At 49.8% G+C, this 23,096-nt stretch overlaps 1 protein-coding gene across 3 annotated transcripts in view; it reads right to left on the bottom strand.

Moving 5' to 3' along the window:
* PDPR (pyruvate dehydrogenase phosphatase regulatory subunit) overlaps window positions 1-22,600 on the bottom strand; it is a 38,089-nt gene extending 15,489 nt beyond the window's left edge. The window contains exons 1-12 of one of the 3 annotated variants that reach the window (XM_045443525.1): window positions 22,393-22,599; window positions 15,989-16,282; window positions 14,695-14,828; window positions 8,980-9,061; window positions 8,720-8,883; window positions 7,931-8,052; window positions 6,994-7,111; window positions 6,113-6,262; window positions 4,851-5,043; window positions 3,045-3,169; window positions 1,056-1,211; window positions 477-610 (exon numbers count right to left, since the gene is read on the bottom strand). In XM_045443525.1, coding sequence (XP_045299481.1) covers window positions 477-610; window positions 1,056-1,211; window positions 3,045-3,169; window positions 4,851-5,043; window positions 6,113-6,262; window positions 6,994-7,111; window positions 7,931-8,052; window positions 8,720-8,883; window positions 8,980-9,061; window positions 14,695-14,828; window positions 15,989-16,212 — 1,602 coding nt within the window. In that variant the 5' untranslated portion in view covers window positions 16,213-16,282; window positions 22,393-22,599. Of the gene's footprint in view, window positions 1-476; window positions 611-1,055; window positions 1,212-3,044; window positions 3,170-4,850; window positions 5,044-6,112; window positions 6,263-6,993; window positions 7,112-7,930; window positions 8,053-8,719; window positions 8,884-8,979; window positions 9,062-14,694; window positions 14,829-15,988; window positions 16,283-20,648; window positions 21,038-22,392 lie in introns of those variants that run through there. The other 2 variants (XM_045443526.1, XM_045443528.1) reach the window with 2 other exon arrangements.
* Window positions 22,601-23,096: the final 496 nt, after the last annotated feature.

The raw sequence follows: 23,096 nt of genomic DNA, 5'->3' as shown, positions 1-23,096 counted from the left end.
AGTCGGTTAAGCGTCCGACTTCAGCCAGGTCACGATCTCGCGGTCCGTGAGTTCGAGCCCCGCGTCGGGCTCTGGGCTGATGGCTCAGAGCCTGGAGCCTGTTTCCGATTCTGTGTCTCCCTCTCTCTCTGCCCCTCCGCGTTCATGCTCTGTCTCTCTCTGTCCCAAAAATAAATAAACGTTGAAACTCACAGACCGCGAGATCATGACCTGAGCCAAGGTCGGACGCTTAAGTGACTGAGCCACCCAGGCGCCCCAACTGGCTCTTGATTCTAATGGTAAGTGGGCCTCTACAACCAGATTAAACCCCAGAAACAAAGAGCTAAAACTTCAGAAAAATGTATTACAGTTTAGTAAAACACTAAAACATACCAGAGGTCTTACGAAATTGGTTTTGAAGTGGCAGATAAAAAAGGAGACTTTCAACAAATATTCAGAAGTTTCTAATCTATTATTTGGGTTTCTCAAGCACTTACTGTTATTTCGAACTTTGTGAAAGAGGACATGTCAATGACACACACAGCTTCCTTACAGCACTTGACTTCAGACTCCACAATGTCAAACCAGTCTGGCTTATAGAAAGTCTTGCTCTGCTCCAATGCCAGCAGGTCTACAGACCGGCAAACAACAAAAGAAAAAGAGAAAAGGACATTTATATTGAGGACTCTCCCCGTGTGGATTAGTATAGTGTGACAGGTTTTTCTTTATTCCTCCAGGAACACATTCTAACTGTAATACATTTAAAAATGGGTTTTGGGGGCGCCTGGGTGGCTCAGTCGGTTAAGCGTCCGACTTTGGCTCAGGTCACGATCTCGCGGTCCGTGAGTTCGAGCCCCGCGTCGGGCTCTGGGCTGATGGCTCAGAGCCTGGAGCCTGCTTCCGATTCTGTGTCTCCCTCTCTCTCTGCCCCTCCCCCGTTCATGCTCTGTCTCTCTCTGTCTCAAAAATAAACAAAAAACATTAAAAAAAATTAAAATAAAAAAATAAAAAATAAAAATGGGTTTTATTAGTTCTCAAGGCAACAAAAGAATAAACATGAGAACGGGCCTTCTTACCCTTGTCTGGTGGCACGAAGTACTTTGGCCTCTCAAATCCATGTTTTTCCATCCACCTGGCTCCTTGTGCATCCAGCCGGTCATAGAGAGGAGATGTGCGTAACTGCCTCCCGGTCTGGAAGTCCCAACGGGGAACCTTCAGATCATACAGCAGAGCTAGAACAAAAGTAACAGTCTCTGCAAACCCAAACCACCGAGCCGAGAACACAGCATCTCTAGATTCGGGAGTCGCTCCTGTTCAAAAGAGCATGCTTTCCAGGCTAACGGGACCTAATGTGCAAACAGTTCCCAGTATAACAGGCAGGCTCCGGAAGAAAGAATGACGTTGCAAGAGCTGCCCTGATCTTTCCACAGAGTTACAGGGCCGTGAGTCAGGTTAACAACTCCAAGTCTCTGTTCTCAATGACTGTTTCAAGTTAGTAGGCAGAAACAATGGGAGAAAGGTCATGCTTGTAAACCTTGCTAAGTCCCACAGCAGAGACGAAGACTGTATCTGAGGAGCAGAGTGTGAAAACATGGCACTTGCTTCTTTACAGTGCCTGTGTTGCTTGGATCTCAGGACTGTTAGACACATTTCCTAACATTTAACCCGTTTCTGAGGTGAAAGGGAACATAGCATACCTTGATTTGGTGGCTGCACAGTACTGTCCCAGTCACATTATTCACATAACAAAGCTAGGGTCACAATTCATTTCTCCTAATGTCCAATCTGCAACAGCAATAAGTAAAAATAGCCAGAAAGAGTGTGATCTCTAGTCCCTTCCAAAGAGAAGAGCTGACCTCAAACTATTCCAAACAAGAGGTACATCAGAATGGGGAGGAGGCTGAGAAATTAAAGAGAAGGAAGCCACGCTGGTTGCCTTATCTTGCGACAATTTTTCAGTCTTCTCTGGTACTTTAGGTTCTATTTACCCTCTTCTCGTTTCCTGTCATGCCTCCCATTTCTATTACATGAGAATCAGAGAAGGCTACCCAGCGTGTCAGGTCATCACAGGGAAACTCGAGCTCCATTATGATTTGCACGGGTTCTAAAGTAACAAATGGCTGGGGAAATTGAGACTTCTGGCGAGTCAACATTTTAACCAAAATATTTGCCAAAAATAACCCTAGCGGCCACCCATACGGCTGCCGGGTTGTCTCCCACCAGTAGGAGTTCTCTACGACAGGCTAAAAGTGAATACACAGGCGCTAAAGGTCGTTCAAAGGCCTCACCGTGAATGGGACCGCCTGCTATTAAACCAACAATTCACTGTTAAAGGATGGCAGTCACAGCATATGTAGAAACTCAACTGTGAACATAAACATGCCCCAAGTATCTAGCTATATATTTTGGCAAAGTCTCAGAATAGTTCCTCAGTATAGGAAGATGAAATTACAATCTGGTTTGGTTCAATTCTTGATACAAAAGCTGTCTCTAGAAAATAAAGGTAAGGTAGAGTAACAAGTTAGAATAAAGCTGGAGAGAAGTAGGAATGAGGAGAACAGAAATGTATGTTTTGTATTTATATGAGAAGTAGTTTCCTATCTTGCTAGCGTGTGACAGTTATGACAAAAATCACTCAGAGAAGCTTGAAGCTTTGAGAACAAGCCAAATCCTCTGCCTTGGAAAGCAAACTGTAATCTCAAAGATCAAGTGAGGAGAGAGAACATTCACCTGACATGGGCGCTTTCCAAGCAAAGTGGAAAGCAGACAATGCTAGGAATATACAAGAAGCTGCTGCGGGAAGTCTGATGGCAATTACCACCTGTAAGTCCTTTTCTTCTTTCCTGTTCCCAGAGGTAAATAAAGGACAACATACTAAAGAGATGGTTATGTAAATATCACATGGGGCCTAATGCCCCAACATGGGCCCCCTACCAGTCAAACTTGAGAGGCCAACTTGAAGCAATTCTTAAATAACTGAGAGAAAGATCTGCTCCTCTGAATGATCCAACAGCCCCCAAGAAGACACCTTCGACTAGATGCAAATGGGATCAAACTCTACTCACGCATGACTTCCATGACCCGGTGGCGCAGAAAGGTACGGCTGCTCTGGAGGGCTCCAAAACGTTTCAAGTCCAATTCCCAGATGCTTTCTGATGGATAACCATGCACCATCCATTCAGCGAGGTACCTGTTTAGATGGGGAAGTTGCTGGGCCTCAGATGGGATACTCTCCTAACTGTACTAGGAAACAAGAACCAACAGAATCAAACATCCTGTCTTGTCACAGACTGGTTGAGAAATTCTGGGCAATTTCCTTAATTTTTCTGAAGAAACAAACACGGATCCATCTACTGCTCTCAAATCTGCTATGACAATCTTAGTTCTAATGATAAGGTTCCCTAGAAAGTGTTTTAAGACATAAGTGACATCTATGAAAAACATACTTTATTCATACATCCAATGGGCTTTTTCTGGAAAACCTTCAGGAGGTTATACATCTATCTGATCATATCTCTGCTTTTGGTAACTCCTCTTCCATGACTGTTTTCAGAACCATTCTACAAGTCACTCAAGAAAAAGTGGCCTCAGTTGGTTAAGTTTCCAACTTCGACTCAGGTCATGACCACACAGTTCGTGAGTTCAAGCCCCGCATCGGGCTCTGTGCTGACAGCTTGCAGCCTAGAGCCTGCTTCGGATTCTATGTCTCCCTCTCTCTCTACCCCTTGCCCACTCACACTCTGTCTCTCTCTCTCAAAAATAAACATTAAAAAAATTTTTTTTAATTAAAAAACAAAGTGGCCTCGGGGTGCCTGGGTGGCTCGGTTGGTTAAGCTTCTGACTCTTTTCAGTCAGTTCAGGTCATGATCTCATGGTTTGTGGTTTGAGCCACGTGTCGGGCTCCACACTAATAGTGCCGAACCTGCTTGGGATTCTCTCTCTCCCTGTCTCTCTGCCCCTCTCCCACCAGTCTCTCGGTAAACTTAAAAAAAAAAAAAGTTTCCTCATTGATAAAAAAAAGTAACTTTTAATTGTGGCAAAATACAAAGAACATAAAATCAACCATCTCAGTCATTTCTAATTGTGAGGTTCAGTGGCATTAAGTACACTGACACTGCTGTGTAACCATCACAACCATCCACCCCCAGAACTCTTCATCTTCCCAAACTGAAACTCCATCCACCTGAGAAGCAGTCCCTCTCCATTCCCATCCACAGCCTTGGCAACCACTGTGATACTGTCTGTCTTCATGAACGGTACTGCACACAGTATTCGTCCTTTCTGACTGGCTTGTTTAATCAGTATGTGATTTTTTTATTACATATACAGATACATGTTTGTTTGTTTATTTTGAGAGAGAACAGAGAGGAAGGGAGAAAGAATCCCAAGCAGGCTCCACACTGTCAGTGCAGAGCCCAATGTGGGGCTTGAACTCACGAACCTTGAGATCATGACCTGAGCCAAAGTCAAGAGTCGGCAGCTCAAGCAACCGAGCCACAGAGGTGCCCCATAATCAATGTGTAATTTTTAAAGAAAACTTGTACTACTCCAACATGATCGTCTGTGTCACTCACCATACTTACTGTTTACAAACTCAAATGCACACTCAAAGGATCAAAACAGCTGAAAAGTACATCCCACAGGCTCCGTGACTAATTCCAAAAAGAGTTACTGAAACCCTGTGCACAGTGACACTGCTAGAATATCCCACAGTGATTACTTTGAAGGGGACAACTCCCAAATGAGGTGTATCTCCTTCTTACTATCGACACACCGGATTATATACACACACTACACACCATAATAGTAACAAGTAACTCTGGGAAGCACAGCAGAGCCCAGCAAGCAGAGTCTAATCAAGAGAGACTTACCTTCCAGCCCCTCCTGCAAACGACAGGCCAGCAGAGTTCATTCCCACCAGGACGTAGTAGCCCTGCACTGCCGGAGACTCGCCCATGATGCACCTCATGTCTGGGGTGAAGGTCTCGGGGCAGTTGACCAACTTCATGATCTCCAGAGTCTCCAGTTCTGGCATCCGACGCAGGAGGGAACTCAGCAGGGGCTCTGAGCCATAAAAACAAACCCAAATAGAGTCCTCAGCTTTAGGGAATTCAAAGACTTCCAACTCCTTATACTTTCTGACTCCCTCTCCTTTCAGAAGATCACTTGAAAGGGGTTTTCTCAGAAGAGCCAAATGGGCCCTAGATCAGAAAGTAGAAACCCTGGTGTAATTAATGGACACACCTACAAAGCGCGTGGCATAAAGACTAAGAAAAAGGACACTTCTTTGCAAAGGCCAGGAGCTATGGAAGGGCACACAATACATGTGACTACAGATAAGATCTCCAAGGGATTGCTGTTTGTGGAAAGCTCTTCAGTGACACTCGAGGAGACATAGGATAAAGGCAAGGATTTCCACAGTTGGAAAAGCTGCAGAAGACAGGACCTTGGCCTGTCTGAAAATAAGTCCATCATATGGGACAGTGGTAAGAAATGAAACCAGACTAAAGCTGGCTGGTGGGTACACAGAAGGTTCTGTATACTATTCTCTCCACTTCTGACAGTTTAAAATCCCTCAGAATAAAAAGTTTATTTTTAAAAGGTCCATCAAGGGTTGGGAGGCAAACTCTTCATTATAGACAGTTTATCTTTTGAATTTGGAAACATGGGCCTTTATTAACTATCCAGTAAATAAAATTATTACAAAACTGAATAGAACATAAATATCGAATCACTGTGAGGCACACGTGAAACTAATACAGTACTGTAGGTCAGTTCTTCAATAAAAACAAAAACCGAGTAAAAGACTGTATTAACAAAACAATTCTGCTTTCTAAAAACGTCTTCAGTCTTACATGCAGTCCTACACAAAAGGTTTCCTCCTAGCCTAGAATTTCAGCAATGATTTTAGTTAAGTAATCAGCCTGGGGTCCCCTAACCAAGATTTTCATCCCCCGAATCCAGTACCCAGTGACCGCAGCCTTAGACCAGGCAGACCCTGTGGACTGCCTTCTGTAAGCACCTCATGGGGCTGTTACAAAGATCAAAGAAGAATCTCTTCTTGAAAACGCTTTCAAAAAGATAGCATCTTACACAAACACAGGGCATTATAGTTATCCTGTAGCTCACACACCAAAGTGATCCCAGTCTTCCTGCAGATTCTGAATTTCCAGCTGGTTCTTGCCCTCAGTAAATATTGGCTTCGGGTTCTTCTCAAAGCCCCCAGACAAGATGCCACCCTGCCAGTTCCGGATATAAATTCTTCCATCAGCATCCACAACAGCTGAGGAAGAGAAATGACAAGGGAGTCGGGGGTGGGGTGGGTAGAAGGGAAAAGCAAGGTTTAGAGGCAAGCCAGCTTTCTAAAGGGACAGAAAAAAGCAGAACAAAAACGCCTACTGGCTCTGTTAGTGAAGAGCATCCAGTGAACACAGAGCTTTCAAGGTGATGGGGGAGGATCCTCCCTCTCAGATTACAGTGGAGACTATTTCTCTATCCCTGACCTGCTTAGTTCCCTAGAAGCTCTGTCTAGTCCTCACAACCAGACTATGGAACTGCTGTAGTGACCGTGAAAGCCTAGCAGAAAGGGGGTACGGCGAGCTCATTCTAGGGATTGAGACCTGCCACGTGACGTCAAGCCCTCTCCTGTGGTGCTTGGGGTCCCTGAGCAACCTGACTCTGTAGCTTACCAATAAGCTCTCTACAACGTATGCCATTCAAGTCAAAAACTCCAGGTTATATTCCAAATATTCTCAATTTGGACCTCTGTTTGGGAATGCAATTAGCTTTCAAAACTAACAAACCAAAACACGGCTTCAGCGGAATGCCCATTTTATCCATCCTTTCGTAAGGAGTTCTTACGGGAAAGTTAGGATTGGGTCCGCCTCCCTGTAACATGCTTCAGAAAAGACAAGGCTCTCTCAAGCAGAGTCTGTCCTTAGCACAAAGTCTTCCTTTTCAGAGGACAGAACAGTGGCAAGGAAATGAGATTAAAGACAAAGCGTAAGTCCTCACTTGGTGTGTTGCTCTGCAGAGGGGTCTCCAAGGGGCGAGTCAGAAGGTAGAAGTGTTCGCAGGCATGTAACGGGATACTAACCGGCTCCTCGTTGGACAGACCCAGCTCGTATGCCCACTACAAACGGACGGATTGATTTGTGGGTGGGAAGAGGAACAGAAAGACAAATGAGCAAGTTCAGCCGCTTGAAAAGAGTTTAATTCAAGTGGCCTATGTGTGCTCTTGTCCCAACGTCTGGGGCGGGAAGCCACACTGCAGCCTGCTTTATTTAGCTCAGTTCATGGGGGGGAGCAACACCATGCTTGTTAAACCATAACCATTCTTTTTTTTTTTTTAACCATAACCATTATTCTTATACCAAAGAACGACAGACTTAGGAGCTCGTGGGGGGCGAGTGAGGCCCTTCCAACAAAATGCCTGACCTTGACTACAAACCCCGAATACCATCATATGTGATCTTCATGAGGCAAAAAGTACCCGTAGGTCACCTGAAGATTGTCGAGTGGAAGGCAAGGCACCAATATGCCTTAAAAGTAGAAGCAGCTTAGTGCTCTGAACTGAATCCAGGCTCCTGACACAAAAGATAGCCTAATACTTATGTGCTAGGTTGTAGAATAAAATGAAACACCACAGGAAGACCCAACAACGAGGATGTGTCAATGCCCAACCGTTTTTGTGGCCTTCCTGGGCAGGAGAGCACACATTAACCCAGGGTGGAGGAAGGAAAAGGTCACGACGGTGCTTTTCCTTGAGGACTAGCTACAGGCTTCTGATGGAGCGCACAAGAATTCTGAGGTTTCTAGTCCAAACAAGGAATAGGTGGTCCCTGACACCTGCTTAGTCTGTCACAGTATTAACCTTACGTCTTCACGCCCCAAATCCCGGCAGTGACTGTTGTTACGTTAGATCAGTGACCCAGTGTTGTTGCTAACCTACCTGACCAGCACAGTTGACAAAATACTGGCACTCAATCTGTCCTTTATCGGTCTCCACGCCGGTTACTTGGCCTTTTTTGACCATTACATGAAGCACGCTTGTACGGTCATAGATCTGCACACCTGTTCCAAGGTAAAGAAAGAGGCAGTGCATCCATCTTCGGATGGCCCAGAATTAAGGCAGCAGCAGATTCTGCAGCAGATTCTAAACCCGTGATAAATGATGAAAAAGCCAGGTCAATGCTTTAATTTAAAAACACAAAAACTTCCAGGAACCACATCCTGGGACAGTGTCCATGGGCCTCTTCCGTGACTGAAAACAGCAGGTCACTTTAGTACACAATTCAATTCTAGGAACCATAAAAGGGGGAGGGGAGAAGAAGGTTAAATAGGGCGTCTTAAATCCAAATCCACCCACACCGTGAATCAGTTCATCCAAAGTGCAGAACACCATGGACACTACTTAGTCTTCCCCTCATTCATTCCAAACCCAGGACATGACCAGCTTTCGGACTCAGTCCCCACCAGGTCTTCTGCCCTTGGAGCTTCTCACGTTCTGTAGGGGGGGAATTCCCCTAAGTTTGAACTTATGGTCATTACTAAAAAGCAGTTCCTTAGAACTTTAATAAGAAAAATGTGGCCGTGAGGAAAAACACTTATTAACTTAAGAGAGAATATTCAAACATTCTAAGAGCCAGTGTTCAAATATGGAAGCCGAGTTGGGGTCACTGCCGATTGGGAGACACCTTCTTACATGACCTCTTTCCTCCTCACCCAGAAACATGCTTACCATTTTGGGAGGCAGCACTTGCCAGGGCAAGAGCCACATCAGCAGAGGACACCACCGCATCCTCGGGAACATGCATGGCCCCCACCAGGTCGTGCACGTTTAGGAGAGGGTGAAGTTCGGCCACTTTCTTGGGGGAGATGATCTCAGAAGGGATGCCTATGACACTGCCACAGAACACAAGGGGACAATGACATGCATGGCCCTCTGGCAGAGGTCAGTCTGACAGGAGTGTCAGGACAGGCTTCTAGTCTCATACATACTTCAGCCTGGAGTTGATACGCTTCAGGGAGATGAGCCGGTCCTGAGTTTGGGCCAGAAAGATGGAGCCTGTCCTTATGTAACCTGGAAGGAAAACCAGCCCAGACTGAGCAGACCAGGCCAGCTACAGGGATCAGGTGGGCGAGCCCACTAGGTAACAGGTTAGAAGACCCGTGAGCGGCCCTGGCATAGCCCCATCCAAACATACTCGGCTGGGGTTTGGGGAGGAGTGAGTAGGATTTTAATGTACATCTTAAATAATCACTCTATTTTTTTAAATGTTTGTTTATTTTTGAGAGAGAGAGAGACAGAGCATGAGTGGGGGAGGGACAAAGAAAGAGGGAGACAGAATCTGAAGTAGGCTCCAGGCTCTGAGCTGTCAGCACAGAGCCAGAGGTGGTGCTCGAACTCATAAACCGTGAGATCATGACCTAAGCCAACGTTGGATGCTTAACTGACTGAGCCACGCAGGTGCCCCTTTAAATAATCACTCTTAAAGTCAAAATGAGAGATAACTGTTGCTACAAAGCCTTTGGGAGGGGAATGTACCCCCAGAACCCACCTCTTTCTTTGGTCTTTTTAGGCTTTCTCCTCGTGGTTTAGGTGGAAGTATGGCCCCAAATGCAGGCCACTCACAACATGGGCACCCAGGAGCTACACCCACCCTTTCCTTCCCCAGCATAGCCAATGGGCACGTGACCAAAGTTCAGCCAATCAGACCCCCTGGGATACCGGGTCTGGAGCAAGTGGGTGAATGGCTGGAGGCCAGTCATCTCGGAAGCAGCAGCGTCCTGGCCAGATCGGCCCCGTTTCAGTTGAGGGGCTACCTGTTGTGGGTTCCCCACGGCCTGGCCTCCACATTGCCTGATCCAGCCGGCAGCCTCCTACCAACTCACTGGCTCCGAGGGCCTTCCAACAAACTCCTTTTGCCCACGCTGGCCAGATTTGATCCCTGCTCTTTGCAGTCAACATATATGACACACCCGTGATCATGCTTTGGTCAGTGACGACCCCCCTAATGTGCAATGATTCTCAGTTCTAACGATGAAAAAACTGAATCAGCTACCATTTTGGTTTTTTTTTTTTAATTTTTTAAATGTTTATTTATTGTTGACAGAAAGAGACAGACAGCATGAGCAGGGGAGGGGCAGAAAGAGACAGAGACACAGAATCCAAGTAGGCTGTAGGCTCTGAGCTGTCAGCACAGAGCCCAATGTAGGGCTCAAACCCACTGTGAGATCTCACAAACTGTGAGATCATTACCTGAGCCCAAGTTGGATGCTTAACTGACTGAGCCACCCAGGCACGCCTCAGCTATCTTTTAAAAAGGCACTACAAGAGGATCATTTAAATATTTTCCTCATCTCTTTTGAAACCATCAGATAAATATGTCCTTCCCTGAACTGACAAGAATGACTATCTAAGTTTGGAGAACTGAAATTTCAGAGAATGGCTTTTAAAAACTATAGCTAGGGGAACCTCAGTGGCTCCATCAGTTAAGCATCCGACTTTGGCTCAGGTCATGAGCAGAGCCTGCTTCGGATCCTCTGTCCCCCTCTCCTACCCCCCCCCCCCCCCCGCTCATACTTTGTCTTTCAAAAATAAACATTAAAAAAAATTTTTTTTTTTTTAAATTTTTTTTTTAACGTTTATTTATTTTTGGGACAGAGAGAGACAGAGCATGAACGGAGGAGGGGCAGAGAGAGAGGGAGACACAGAATCGGAAACAGGCTCCAGGCTCTGAGCCATCAGCCCAGAGCCCGACGCGGGGCTCGAACTCCCGGACCGCGAGATCGTGACCTGGCTGAAGTCGGACGCTTAACCGACTGCGCCACCCAGGCGCCCCAAAAAAAATTTTTTTTAAATAAAAAATAAAAACTGTAGCTACACCAGACCAGTGCAATGATCCTGGCCAGTAATTCACTGGCTCATCACACTCTGAATCTCACTGCAAAGGGTTCAGCAGTCACTTCCTACTTACTACCAAAGATCCCACATGGGAGGAGAGTGTCACTGTATACAAAGCTACACAACACATCGCATTTCACACATGATGTCAAATTGTGCTCTTCCCAACAGAACCACCTGTGATAACAACATATCACCTGTTAACAAGATTAATGGTCTGTTGTTTTCCCACAGAGGACTTTTAAAGTTTGGTTTAGAGCTTTCTGACACAAAATTTCCTGTCACAGGTGTGAAGCCATAAAATAGAACTCTTACATTCAATAAGAACAAAGTACACAACTAATATTAAAAGACGAGTTAGAAAAGAAATATAAATAGCCAATAAACCCACAAAATAATGTTTAAAAGAAAGAGATGCAAATTAGGATCTGATAACTTCTTCTATCTCTCAGATTAGCATAAAGAATAATACCCAATGTTGGGCGCCTAGCTGGCTCAGCGGGTAGAGCCGGCAACTCTTGATCTCAGGGTCATGAGTTGGAGCCCCATGTTAGGCACAGAGATTACTTAAGAAAAAAATAATATAAAAAATAATACCCAGAGTTGAAAGACTAAAAAGATATAACTGCTCTCAAACACTTATGGTGAGAGGGTGGCCGTTTCAGAGGATGATCTGGCAATACCTAGCAGAGTTTAAAATACACACACTCTTTGCTCAAATTATCCACCTTTTAGAAATCTATCCATTAGAAATAACAAGAGAAAACAAAGATATACTGACAAGGATCTTTACTGCATCATTATTTAGAACAAAAAAAAAAAAAAAAAAAAGAGGAAACTATGGGGTGCCTGGGTGTCACAGTCGGTAAGTGTCTCACTTCGGCTCAGGTCATGATCCTGCGGTTCGTGGGTTCGAGCCCTGGATTGGGCTCTGTGCTGATAGCTCAGAGCCTGGAGTCTGCTTTGGATTCTGTGTCCCCCCTCCTTTCTGCTCCTTCCCCACTCATGCTCTATTTCTATCTCAAAATAAACATTAAAAAAAAGGGTAAAAAAAGAAGATAAAACTATAAACGTCAGGTAATGGGAAAATGGATAAACAAACCAACACATACTATGGCACTTTCCTCTGCAGGTATAAACAAAGACGACGAGTTATTTATATGAGCTGATTTGAAGAGCACTCAATAAAACACATTCATTATTTTTTTTTAACGTTTTTATTTTTATTTTTTTTGAGACAGAGAGAGACAGAGCATGAACGGGGGAGGGGCAGAGAGAGAAAGAGACACAGAATCTGAAACAGGCTCCAGGCTCTGAGCAGTCAGCGCAGAGCCCGACACGGGGCTCGAACTCAAGGACCGCGAGATTGTGACATGAGCCGAAGTCAGACGCTTAACCGAGTGAGCCACCCAGGCGCCCCTCATTTAACTATTATTAAGAATGTTTCTGGGGGCGCCGGGTGGCTCAATCAGTTAAGCTCTGACTTTGGCTCAGGTCATGATCTCACGGTTCGCGAGTTCAAAACCCGCGTCGGGCTCTGTGCTGACAGCTTAGAGCCTGAAGCCGCTTTGGATTCTGTGTCTCCCTCTCTCTCTGCCCCGCCCCCCCCACCCCCGCTTGTACTCTGTCTCTCAAAAATTAATAAACGTTTAAAAATATATTTAAAAATATTTCTGTATTTGAGGAACAAGAAAGTAACACAGAGTGGAAAAATAATCCCCAATAAAAAGATGGGACAAAGAGCATATGATAAACTGTTAAATAAACAGCACTGACAAAGGTAAGGCAAAATTTGGAGAAAAAAATTCCGCGTGGGCTACATGGTCTAGAACAGGCACTGCATGAAGTACTGATGTGTCAGAATATTTAAGTAGGGAACATACCCCTCACGTAAATGAACTACTTTCAGAAGATTAGCATGTAGTATCCTAATCGTGAAGTCCAGGTTGTACACAGGTCACTCGTCTTCATTTAATGTCTCAAAACCAGCCCACTGACTGGCAGCGATCCAAGTAGCACGCACCTGCGCGTTCTGCTGGGTAACAGAATTTTCCATCGGGGTACCCCAAGTCACCTTTCACTGCACCACCGCTAAACTGCACTGGGGGTGATGGATTGACTGATCCCCGGACTCTCCCTTGCCTGACTTCTGTGCTGTCCCACAAGCATCAAGGGGATACAGGACCTAACAAGGGTTTCATGGTGACCCAAAACTCAACTAAAATTGTTTTACCTTACGGAAAAGAGGCCTAAGACCTGATTCCTCTAGCACCCAACCAGCTGAGCACCACAAGGCCCGACAAAGCACGAGGAACTGAACCGGTGGACCAGAAGTCAGCAGTTCTGGCGCTGGGCCCATTACACGGACCCTCTGCTGACTCAATCCCTGCCTGGTAGATACCCGATTCAAGTACCGGTTGCCATCAAGTTGAATCCAACCCAGAGGGACTCTTCCCGCCTGTCCTGCACGTATCCCGCATCTTCCCTAACAGAAGCCAGAGACGGTGCAGCGGCAGGCACCAAGCACATTTACCATCTTCACTCGCGAGTCCTCGCCTCTCAAAAGCAAGCCTGGCCGAGAGCGAGGACACCATGGGAGTCGGGCTCATCTACCGGGCAGGGACCAGGGTGAGGCGGCTGAGGCGCCCGCTCTCAGCACTGGGCCAGCGCAGGGCCGGCCGGGGAACCCTGCTCACGTGCCCAAGCACGTACAGCCTCTTCCTGCCTGCCTGTAGCTCCTCTCCTGGCATCTCCCCTTCTCCACTGCCACGTCTACCCAATCCTGTTACAGGACGCTCATCTTAACCCAGAATTGACAAACAAGGTCACACTTCACCAGAGTACGAATTATATGAAAGGGAAAGCTGTAAAACCGTAGTCTGTCGTCAGAATCTCTAATGATTATAATCTCACCTTCCCCAGTGAAAACTGTGTCCTACGCCACATAATTTCCAGTTGGCCGGCAAAGTGAGCCACAGGCCGTGCGTACCCCGTGACCACATGGCAGAGCCACCTCAGCTGGCACACAGATCGAGCTACCGTCCTTGTCAGGAGGGGTCTTGACTTCTCTGTGATTTGAATCACGCAGGCGTTCTTAAGAGCAGCCCTGAGCTACACGAGCGACCAGGCCCAGCTACTCGCTTAGGACAATTCCCGCGGCCACCAAACGGTTTCGCCAGCTACGACACAGGCTCAACCCTGGGCTTCTGGCTAGTCCATCACCTCGCGACAAGCTGACAGACCTGCTTCCTACTTGTTATCATATGGGACCGCCCCATAGCCTGGTCTCCCCGTTCTACTTGCTCCAGTCGTATTCGGCTCACGATTCCCCGGGTTCTTTTCCCTTGGTGACGCGCACAAGGGGTAACATACGCTTAAGCTTTACAGTCACAAATATCCTTAAGCGCAACTGGTGAAATTCAGTGGCTCAGACTATGATTTCACTGTCAGGCACCAAAACTTAAGCACTTCCTTCTCTTCCTCCTTCAGGAGCCAGATGTGGCCACCTAATATATACTTCAGAGAGTGAACTAGGAAATGGCACAGGAAAACTTTCACATCATAGGAATTCTGGCATCTGGATAGGATCCGAGATAATGACCGAATCCCCTCGATAGATAAGGAAACGGGAGACAGCTCAACACGCTCACACACTTGCCCGAGGTAAGACCAGGACGAGTGCAGAGCTCGGACTGAAACTCAAGCCTCACCTAAAATCCCCAGGCAGGCTTGGTGTCGGACCGCATATGGTACTGAGTGAAAGAGTCCGGGCCACAGGCAGACCAGTAAATGGCACAGTACCTGCTTACCTGTTTGGATCCCTGTTTCTTGCTCTAACTGCTGGTAGAGTTTGTTGGAATAGTCTGCCATCTTCTGCTCGATGGTCAAGTGCCTGGCGGTGCTCAGGATGCCGGCACAGAACCTCGTAGAGCCAGCGGCCAGCCTGCGGGATGGATCCAAAATGCTGTTAGGTAGACTCGCATATCTGTGAATGCAACTAGTTCAGAGACCCTCATTACTAGCACCGACTGTAATATCAAAAGATGGAAACCTAAATATCCCGACAGGAGAGGGATTTCAAATGTTGGCGTTCACCTACACGACGGGACGCCGCGCAGCCATAAAAAAGGCACGAGAACGCTCTTCTGCAACAATATGGGAATCCTAATGAAAACAGCATGGGAGGAGCACTACTTAATAGGCTACTAACTTGTACAAAAAAAGAGAAAAAAATAGCAAGTGAAGACCCACGTACACACGTACACACTGACCAACACGTTTGCTTATACACACGGGGGGTGTCTGCAACGACACACTAGGAACTTAATTTGCCTCCAGCGAGGGAAACTTCAGCTAGAAGTCAGGGATGAGAAGCAGACTTTCCCTGCACACTCTTTTACAGTTTTTAATTCTGAATCGTGTAAATGCACTGCCTATTCGGAGAGAATTACAACAGACTTGTTAAATGTCATTCAATTTCTGGTAGGCAATAGAACAAAAGAGGACTTCAAGGGAAAGTGAGACAACTTGTACCAAGTACGAACCTTAGTCAGTAATAAGGTATCCATACTGATTCATCATATTTAACGGTAACCCCAACCTAAGATGTCAGTCCCAGGTGCACACAGGCGCGAGGCACACGGGAACTCGGTACAACCTTTGCATTTGTTCTGTAAATCTAGCACGACTCTAAAATAAGTTAATTCAGTGGGGGGAAAAAGAAGGAACAGAAAAATAAGACAGGATGCAGCCAATTTCATTTCAGCCCATAGAGGGAGCTCCAGAGCCACGGGGTCTATGTTGCCATCTGACCGCCCCTACCCAGAGAACAAGATGGTAAGATGTGCCTGGACCCTGAAATAAAACGCACCCTCTTCGGATACTCGGCTCCGCGGCATCTGCCACCTCTCTCAGAGCCCAAAAACACGGGTATTGCACATCGTGAAACCATGGACAGGAGATTTCGCCTTTCCGTGACCGTTCTCACGCTACTTAGCGACAGGTTAGCCACTGCCGGGACAGGTTACCGGGAGCAGAGGGGGTGAGGGAAGCCCATGCAGTTGGTGCAACATGGCCCCAAGCCGGGTCCCGTCTGGTCCTTACCTGCCCTGCTCCAAAAGGACAATATCCTTCCAGCCCATCTTGGAGAGGTGATAGGCCACGGATGTGCCCATGATTCCACCGCCACAGATGACCACCTGTGCCTGGGCAGGCAGGGCGACAGAATGCGCCTCGGCAGCTGGCGCACCGCTTCTCCCCGACGACCAGTTCTGCCATCCTCGGCCGGTCCTTTGTCTCCGGGCCACCGACAGCAACCGGGAAAACATCACGTCTGTCAGTCAGCAGCTCGGAGATGTGCTCCCACTCGGCCAAAGAGGAGATTCTCCCCAATTCAAACTAGACAGAGAAAGCAAACAGATTTCATTCCACTGTACTCAGTGCGCCGGATTAGTGACAAAAGAAAAGGAGGCAACAGAGAATGACCATCATCATGCCTCATCCAGACAGAGGCACAAGCACATGCAAAGGCCCTGAGGGGAGGCACACCTGAAGGAGTCCGAGCACAGAAGGGAGGCCAGCGTGCCCACAGCTCGACGGCAAGGCACAGTCAACCAGAGACGAGGCCGGAGAGGCAGGCAGAAAGCAATGACACAAGCGCTTGGATGCCTCACGAGGAGCTGGGATTTTACTCCCAAGTGCAAAGGAAAATACTAAAGCAGGGAATGAAATGATCTGATATGCTTTTCCTAAGATCAGCCTGGCTCCACAGTGGGGACTGGACTGGAGGAAAGGCAGGGCTAGGAAGCTACCGCAGGAGTCCAAGAGGGAGGGCACGGTGGCTCACACAAGGATGGTGGCGGTGGAGTCAGAGCCATGACTGGATTGTTGTGGATGGTGAAATGACAGTACTTAACTTGCCAACAAGCCGGATATTAAGATGGGGAGCGGGAGAAAGACGGACAATGGCAAAGTTTCCAGGTTAAGCGACGGGTGCCACTTCCTAAGGTGTGAAGGACTAGGGATGCGGAGGGAGGCGGGAAGGAGAGGGAGAGGGAGGCGGTGAGGGCGCGTGCGCGCATACCGAGGTGTCAAGGGCGAGACACCTAGCAGGCATTCACGTGGAAGTGCCAAGCAGCTAGATAACCAGGCCTGAAGCCTGGGGAAGACATGGGGTATCCGGAGACCCGGCAGTCTGAGGAACAACTCTGAGGCTCCCCAGCAGGCACAGCTTGGCAAGAGAAAGAAAGTACTGGACGGGGGACTGCGCGCCGGGGCAGACTCACAGAGCATCCAAACGGCTGAGCGGCAGAAAGGGAACCGGGCAGAGGTGTCACAGAAGCCGAGACAGGAGATGGTTCACTACAGAGGGTGGCCAGGGATGGAGCAAGACGGCCAGGTGCCTGCTGGGACTTGACGACACAGAGGTCCTTGGTGTCCTCAAAGAGGACATTCCCAGGGGAGTGCCAGGGACGAAGTACGGACTAGAGCAAGCTCAAGAGCAAGGAGATGAGGGAGTGTGCACAGCTTCTTCACGTGCTGTCCGGAAGGGAGCAGAAACCCCAGACAGGAGGAGAGAATGGGGGTGGAGCAAGGCTATTTGTCTATAAAGGTGGGAGCCACGGAGACTGTTTCAGGGCTGGCGAGAAGGGCCAGGAAGAGGGAAAGAGGTGGGGGAGGAAGGAGAGGCGGTGACAAAGAATGAGGTCCTGGAAAGGAAGGCAGAGAGAGAAGAGAAGAGAAGAGAAGAGAAGAGAAGAGAAGAGAAGAGAAGAGAAGAGAAGAGAAGAGAAGAGAAGAGAAGAGAAGAGAGAGAAAGAAAGAGAGAGAGAGAGAGAGAGAGAGAGAGAACCCAAAGCCGCAGTGAGGGACGGCGTGCCCCGCGTCTGCACAGGCCACAGACTGGAGACGCCAGGTCCCACGGCCCCTTCCTGAAAGCAGGGGAGGACCGGTCATGGCGGGCTTATGACGAACCACGGGAGTCACAGGCTGCGACCAAGCGCATGTCCCTCTGAGATGACTAACACCACGAGGTAGATTAGGAAGCGGACAGGTTCAGGCCACCAGGGAGAATTACTCTAAGGGCATAAGAGGACTGTTCAATTTTTAAGAAACTGCAGACAGCCGTATGGGCGAAGGCACGGTCTCCGAGTGTGGGGAGACGGCGACACTTCAGAGGAGAGCCCTGGCAGCCCGTGCGCCCACCAGCACGCCACTGCCAGCCCGGGACCCACGGAGGGCCCCCGACGGCCCAGGTCGTCCAAGGCCAAGGTGTGGGTGCCCATCCATCAGACAGGATCTCAGAACTGAGACCGAGCTGGCCTCCACTGCGTCCCAAGGAAATCCCATCCAACCAGGGCTGATTACTTTGGCCACCTCGTGGTGACCTCCAGGCCTCACCTCCTTGGTCCCCGCCAAACCGTCTCAAGACAGAAGCTTCTCCACAGCCAGACTTCCCACAATCTCATCTCCATATGACCGATTTCTCTCTCTCTCTCTTTCTCTCTCTCTCTCTCTCTCTCTCTCTCTCTGTCTGCTGTCCTCCCCTCCAAACCTCTCCACCATGTCCTCCAGAACATCCTTTCCAAACTGGAACACCCAGCCCTTCACCTAGCTTCTCTCCACCTCTGCTTCAACAGAGACACAGCTCTACTGAGGGAAACGCCACTGCCACGTGGCCAGCCCGTCCCACTGACCTTGCCATCAGGAGGGGGGGAGGCGGGCACCCTTCTCCCTTCAAAACCAGTACCACTTGGTCATGCTTGAAAAGACCCCGTTCCCTCATGGCTCACACTAGCAGGCACCCCGTAGCGAGCCCCGGGCCGCTGCGTGTTCAGCCACAGGCAGATGTCTGTCTACATTCAGGTTCTGAACCCACAACACTGCTCCTCTCCCAACCTGGGACCCCACCTCCTTCCTTCCTTCCAAACACAAAACCTGTCTCCTCAACCCCTGAGACTCCACCTGCATCTACGACCACCTCTTCCTTCCACCTCGTAGGGTCAAAAGTTGATCCCTCCCCACGTGCCCTGGATCCCTCTCTCTCCTTCCTTCCCTTGACTCCGCTCCATCAACTGTCCCCTTCCACGTACCTTCAGTGTCCCCTCCAATCCTCAGCATTTTAATACGCTCAAGTCCCTCCCAACTGACTTAAGAAATACAAGAAAGGCTCCATAACAGTCTTCCAATGGTGATTTTTAATTTTACAAATTCTGAATTACAAAAATTGTGGTCTTTGTAAACAACACAAACGTAGAAGGAAATTAAGATCTCCCATCATGCAAAATACTCAATTCCAGGGCTGATGAAATTTCCCCAGACTTATTTATCTCGCAGCACGTGCTCCCCTGACACCCACCTGTGTGCCACCACCTGTCTTAAAGTCCTTTTTGTTACACCTCAGTGATTGCACAGTCTGCCGGCGGGTTACACCAAAATTTACTCTGACGTCACAACCTGTCTTTTTCACTTGACAAGAAGGGCTTCCTATGGTATCTGTCACTTTCCCCCCTTTCCACCGTCCTGAACCCAAGCGGTTAAGCTCCCGTCCCGCAGGCCGGAATACTGCTCTCACCAGGAATGCCACTGTTGCCACCTTCCAGGGACACTGGGCCCATCTCACTCACCCTCTCCACAGCACTGAACACCGCCGATCGCTCCCGCTACTCACGCACTCTGTCCCTGTTTTATTTTGACACCGACTACCCCGGTCACATCTACACCGCCTTCTCTCCCCTGCCCATCCTTCTGTGTTGCTGTCCCTCAGGGTGTCTGGGACCAGCTTCTCCTCTCAGTTTGCCACCCTCCAGGGTCATTTCACGCGTACCAAGACTGACGCCTAAGCCCACAACAGCCCCGAGCTTTACATCTGCACCTCGAGCTGAACAATGGCCATGTCCACTTGGGTTCCCGTGGGTCACACCGAGCACATCCAGAAGGGAAACCCACCTGCCTCAATCTCCAGATCTGCTCCACTTCTGTGTCCCGCAGTGACACCATACACAAGAATCCCAGGTGTCACCCTGGGTTCCTCCCTCTCTCTCACCTCCTCTATGCGGCCAACCGTCATGGACTAACAATTCCACAGGCGACATTTCCCTCAGACCATCGACTTCTCCCCCTCCTCACTGCCATCACCTGAGTACAGACCGCCATCCCCGCTCAGATGAAGGCAGAAGCTTCCCGACAGGGCTTCCGCACACCATTCTCCCCACCCCCCCCCTCAATCCTTCGGAGGAGGGGCGTGGAGGGAGGCTCCTCAAATGAAACTCTTGTTCACACCCCTCCTCAAAACTCTGCCATGGCTTTCTGATGCCCTGAGGAAAAAAGCATTCTCCTGAACAGGAAGTGTGCAAGATCCTTCATCATCAGGCTCATTCCTGACCTCTGGTCTCTCTCTCTCCTCTCCAGCCAGACGGACATACTTATAATTCCTCCAACAGGACAGGCATTGAGTCTCTCTGAAACCCCCAGGATCTGGGCACACTGTTCCTTCGAACCGCACGGCATAGTTCCTGCCCCCCTGCCCCCCAAACATGGATAATCCCCTCAGCTCTCACCCCGTTTCACAGCTTATCAGACCCCCTCTCCCCCAATACCGCCTCAGGTGACTCTTCTGTGTTCTCCCACAACACCCTGCACTTCTCCAGCACAGAGCCTCCCACACTGTCACAGCCTGTTTGCCAATCAGGGAAACGGCACAACGACCCTGCTGAAAATGCAGGCTTTGGGGGCAGACAGGTATGGGTCTGAAAATCTCCCCCACCTCTCATCAGCTCTATGGCTTTGAGCAAGTCATTCCATCTCTGTGCTCCAGGCTCCTCATCCACAAGGTGAGCTACGAACACCTGCCTCGCCGGGTTGCCACAAAGACTACAGGAATACAGACAATACAGGAAAAGCACGGTAACTGGCACCCGAGAAGCACTCAGTAAGTGCTAGTTTTTAGTCTCCTCTTACAATGGAGCTCTCTGGGAGCTGAGACCCGTTACCACTTCAACGTGATTCTGCCGGCATTCAGGGTAGGCATCTAGGAAATATAATCGACGGAGGAGTGAGAATATACAATAAACGAGATGGGAAAAAATTCAGTGAGGACTCTGAGACCTTGAGGCTAGGCTCCAAGATTTCAGGGGATATCTAAATCACATAGAGTAATTTTTTAAAATTGTTTTCGGGTTTTTTTTTTTTTTTGTTTTTTAGAGAGAGAAAGGGAGCCAGCAGGAGCCGGGGAGGGGCCACAGAGGGAGAGAGAGTATCTTAAGCAGGCTCCACGCTGAGCATGAAGCCCGATCTGGGGCTCATCCCATGACCCTGGGATCGTGACTTGAGCCAAATCCAAGAGTGGGACACTCAACCAACTGAGCCACCCAGCCCGGTAGAGAAGAATCTGAAGATGTCAAAGACAAAGAAATAAAAGGTGTAGCCGGGTTTAAAATAAGTTATATTTAAAAACAAAAAACAAAAAACTAAGATGGCCCTATAATATTCTGTCCCTCTAGGAAGAATCGCTAAGGCAACCTCAATATTGGGACTGGTTGTGCTCACACAAGAAGAGCAAGGGACAGCTCCAAGTCCCTCTGGGTTGTTCCCCTGTATGGTCCCAGCGTGTGTACAAATGGGCCGCTGGTCACAAGGAAGCCTAGTGAGTGGAGCTCGACCGACACACTTCCCACTCTTGCCTCAGAAGAAGGGCCACCTGGGACATTTCTTTCAAACAGACAGACAAAAACCCCAACGCTATCCCAGGCTCTTTCTCTGGAGAGTCTGATCCTGCTGGTCCCGGGGGTGTATCTGTCAAAACGTGCCACCAGGTGATCAGGCAAGTTTAAGAAATTAATACATATCCCTAGCGCTGGAAAAGTGTGCCCCGTGGCCCGGCACCGGCACCCCTCCTCCCCTTCCCCCCCCCTCCCCCCCGCGTGCTCGGAGGTCACGCTTACAGAGATTCCCGAATCTAATGTGAATGTCCTTCACAGGGGTCCCGAGTGACCAAACATCACGAAGACAGTTCACCACCCTGGCCTACACTTTTCCCGGTAACTCGGCTTGCCGCACTCTGCAGCAGGCGTACAAGTTAGCGAAGCAGAGGCGGACCGCACGTCTCCAGGCGGGAAAACGATTGCACCTGCAGAGGGAGAAGGGCGGGCGAGACCAGCCAAACCTGCGCCAGGCTCTGTGCAAGCCCGAGGCGGGGAGCCCGAAGCGAGGGCACCCCGGCCGCTCTGGACCTCGGGCTGAGGAGCGCAGGCCCGGGGGCAGCCGTGCACGGGGCCCCAAGGCCCGGACCCCGGACCCCTTCGGCCGGACGCCGCACAGCCGCAGACCGACTGAGAGAGACGAGGCAGACCCACTTCCGCCCCGGGCCGCCGGAGTCCCCAGCGACCCGGCAGGAGCGACAGGAAACGAGGGGCGGCCGCGACCACCCCCGAGGAAGACCAAAGCGAAAAGGGGGGCGCTGAGACCCGCGCGGAGGGGAGGCCAGAGCGGCCCCGCCGCCGTCTCCTTACCTCACGGGCCGCCGCGGGCTCCGCCGTCAGCAGCTCCCCGGCGGCAGCGGGACAGCAGCCACAACAGTTGCCGGGGGTCCCGCCGCCAGAAACGGGGCACTGGGAATGGAAAGGGGGCGGGGCGGAGGGAGTAAAAAGTTCCGGGGAAGCGGGAGACCGCGACCTTCCGCGCTTTACGGCCCCCGGCAAGGGTACGCCCGCGCGTGCCGGCACACGCGCACGCGCGCGCCGTGACGTCCCCGCGGCGGCCCCGCCCCTGCCACGTGGGGCTTGTTTGGGTCTCGCGAGGCCCCGCCCCGGGAGCTCGGCCCCCGCCCCAGTGGTCCAGGCTGCTTTCTGAAGTGTGCAAGTGGAGCGGGGATGCTGCGGTGGGTCGCCGGCCTTGCCGGGGTGTCGGGAGCGCGGGGCTTCGCTCTGCCCTCCAGGCGCCCTGCCGCTTCTGTCCCCGAGCGGGTCCGCGGCTCAAAGCCACTCTAGTCCCTGGCGCAAAAGGGCGGCATGGACCGACAGTCCCTTGTCTCTGGAAGGCGCTCGGCTCTTCCTTGGGCCAGGCTCTAGCGGAGCGTCTGAAATCCGGTCTGCGGGCCTGGCCCGACCTCGGAGGCGGGTTTAGCGACCCTGAGCTCTGGGCGGGATCTCACTCTGCACCTTCCTGGCTTGCCTGGGCCCGAGGAAGCAGAGTCATTCACTCCATCTTCTGAGAA

Source organism: Leopardus geoffroyi, chromosome E2 (assembly GCF_018350155.1).
Source record: "Leopardus geoffroyi isolate Oge1 chromosome E2, O.geoffroyi_Oge1_pat1.0, whole genome shotgun sequence".
Classification (NCBI taxonomy): Eukaryota; Metazoa; Chordata; class Mammalia; order Carnivora; family Felidae; genus Leopardus; species Leopardus geoffroyi.
The sequence above is the reverse complement of the archived record's forward strand: the minus strand, read 5'-3'. Positions and strand labels throughout refer to the sequence as shown.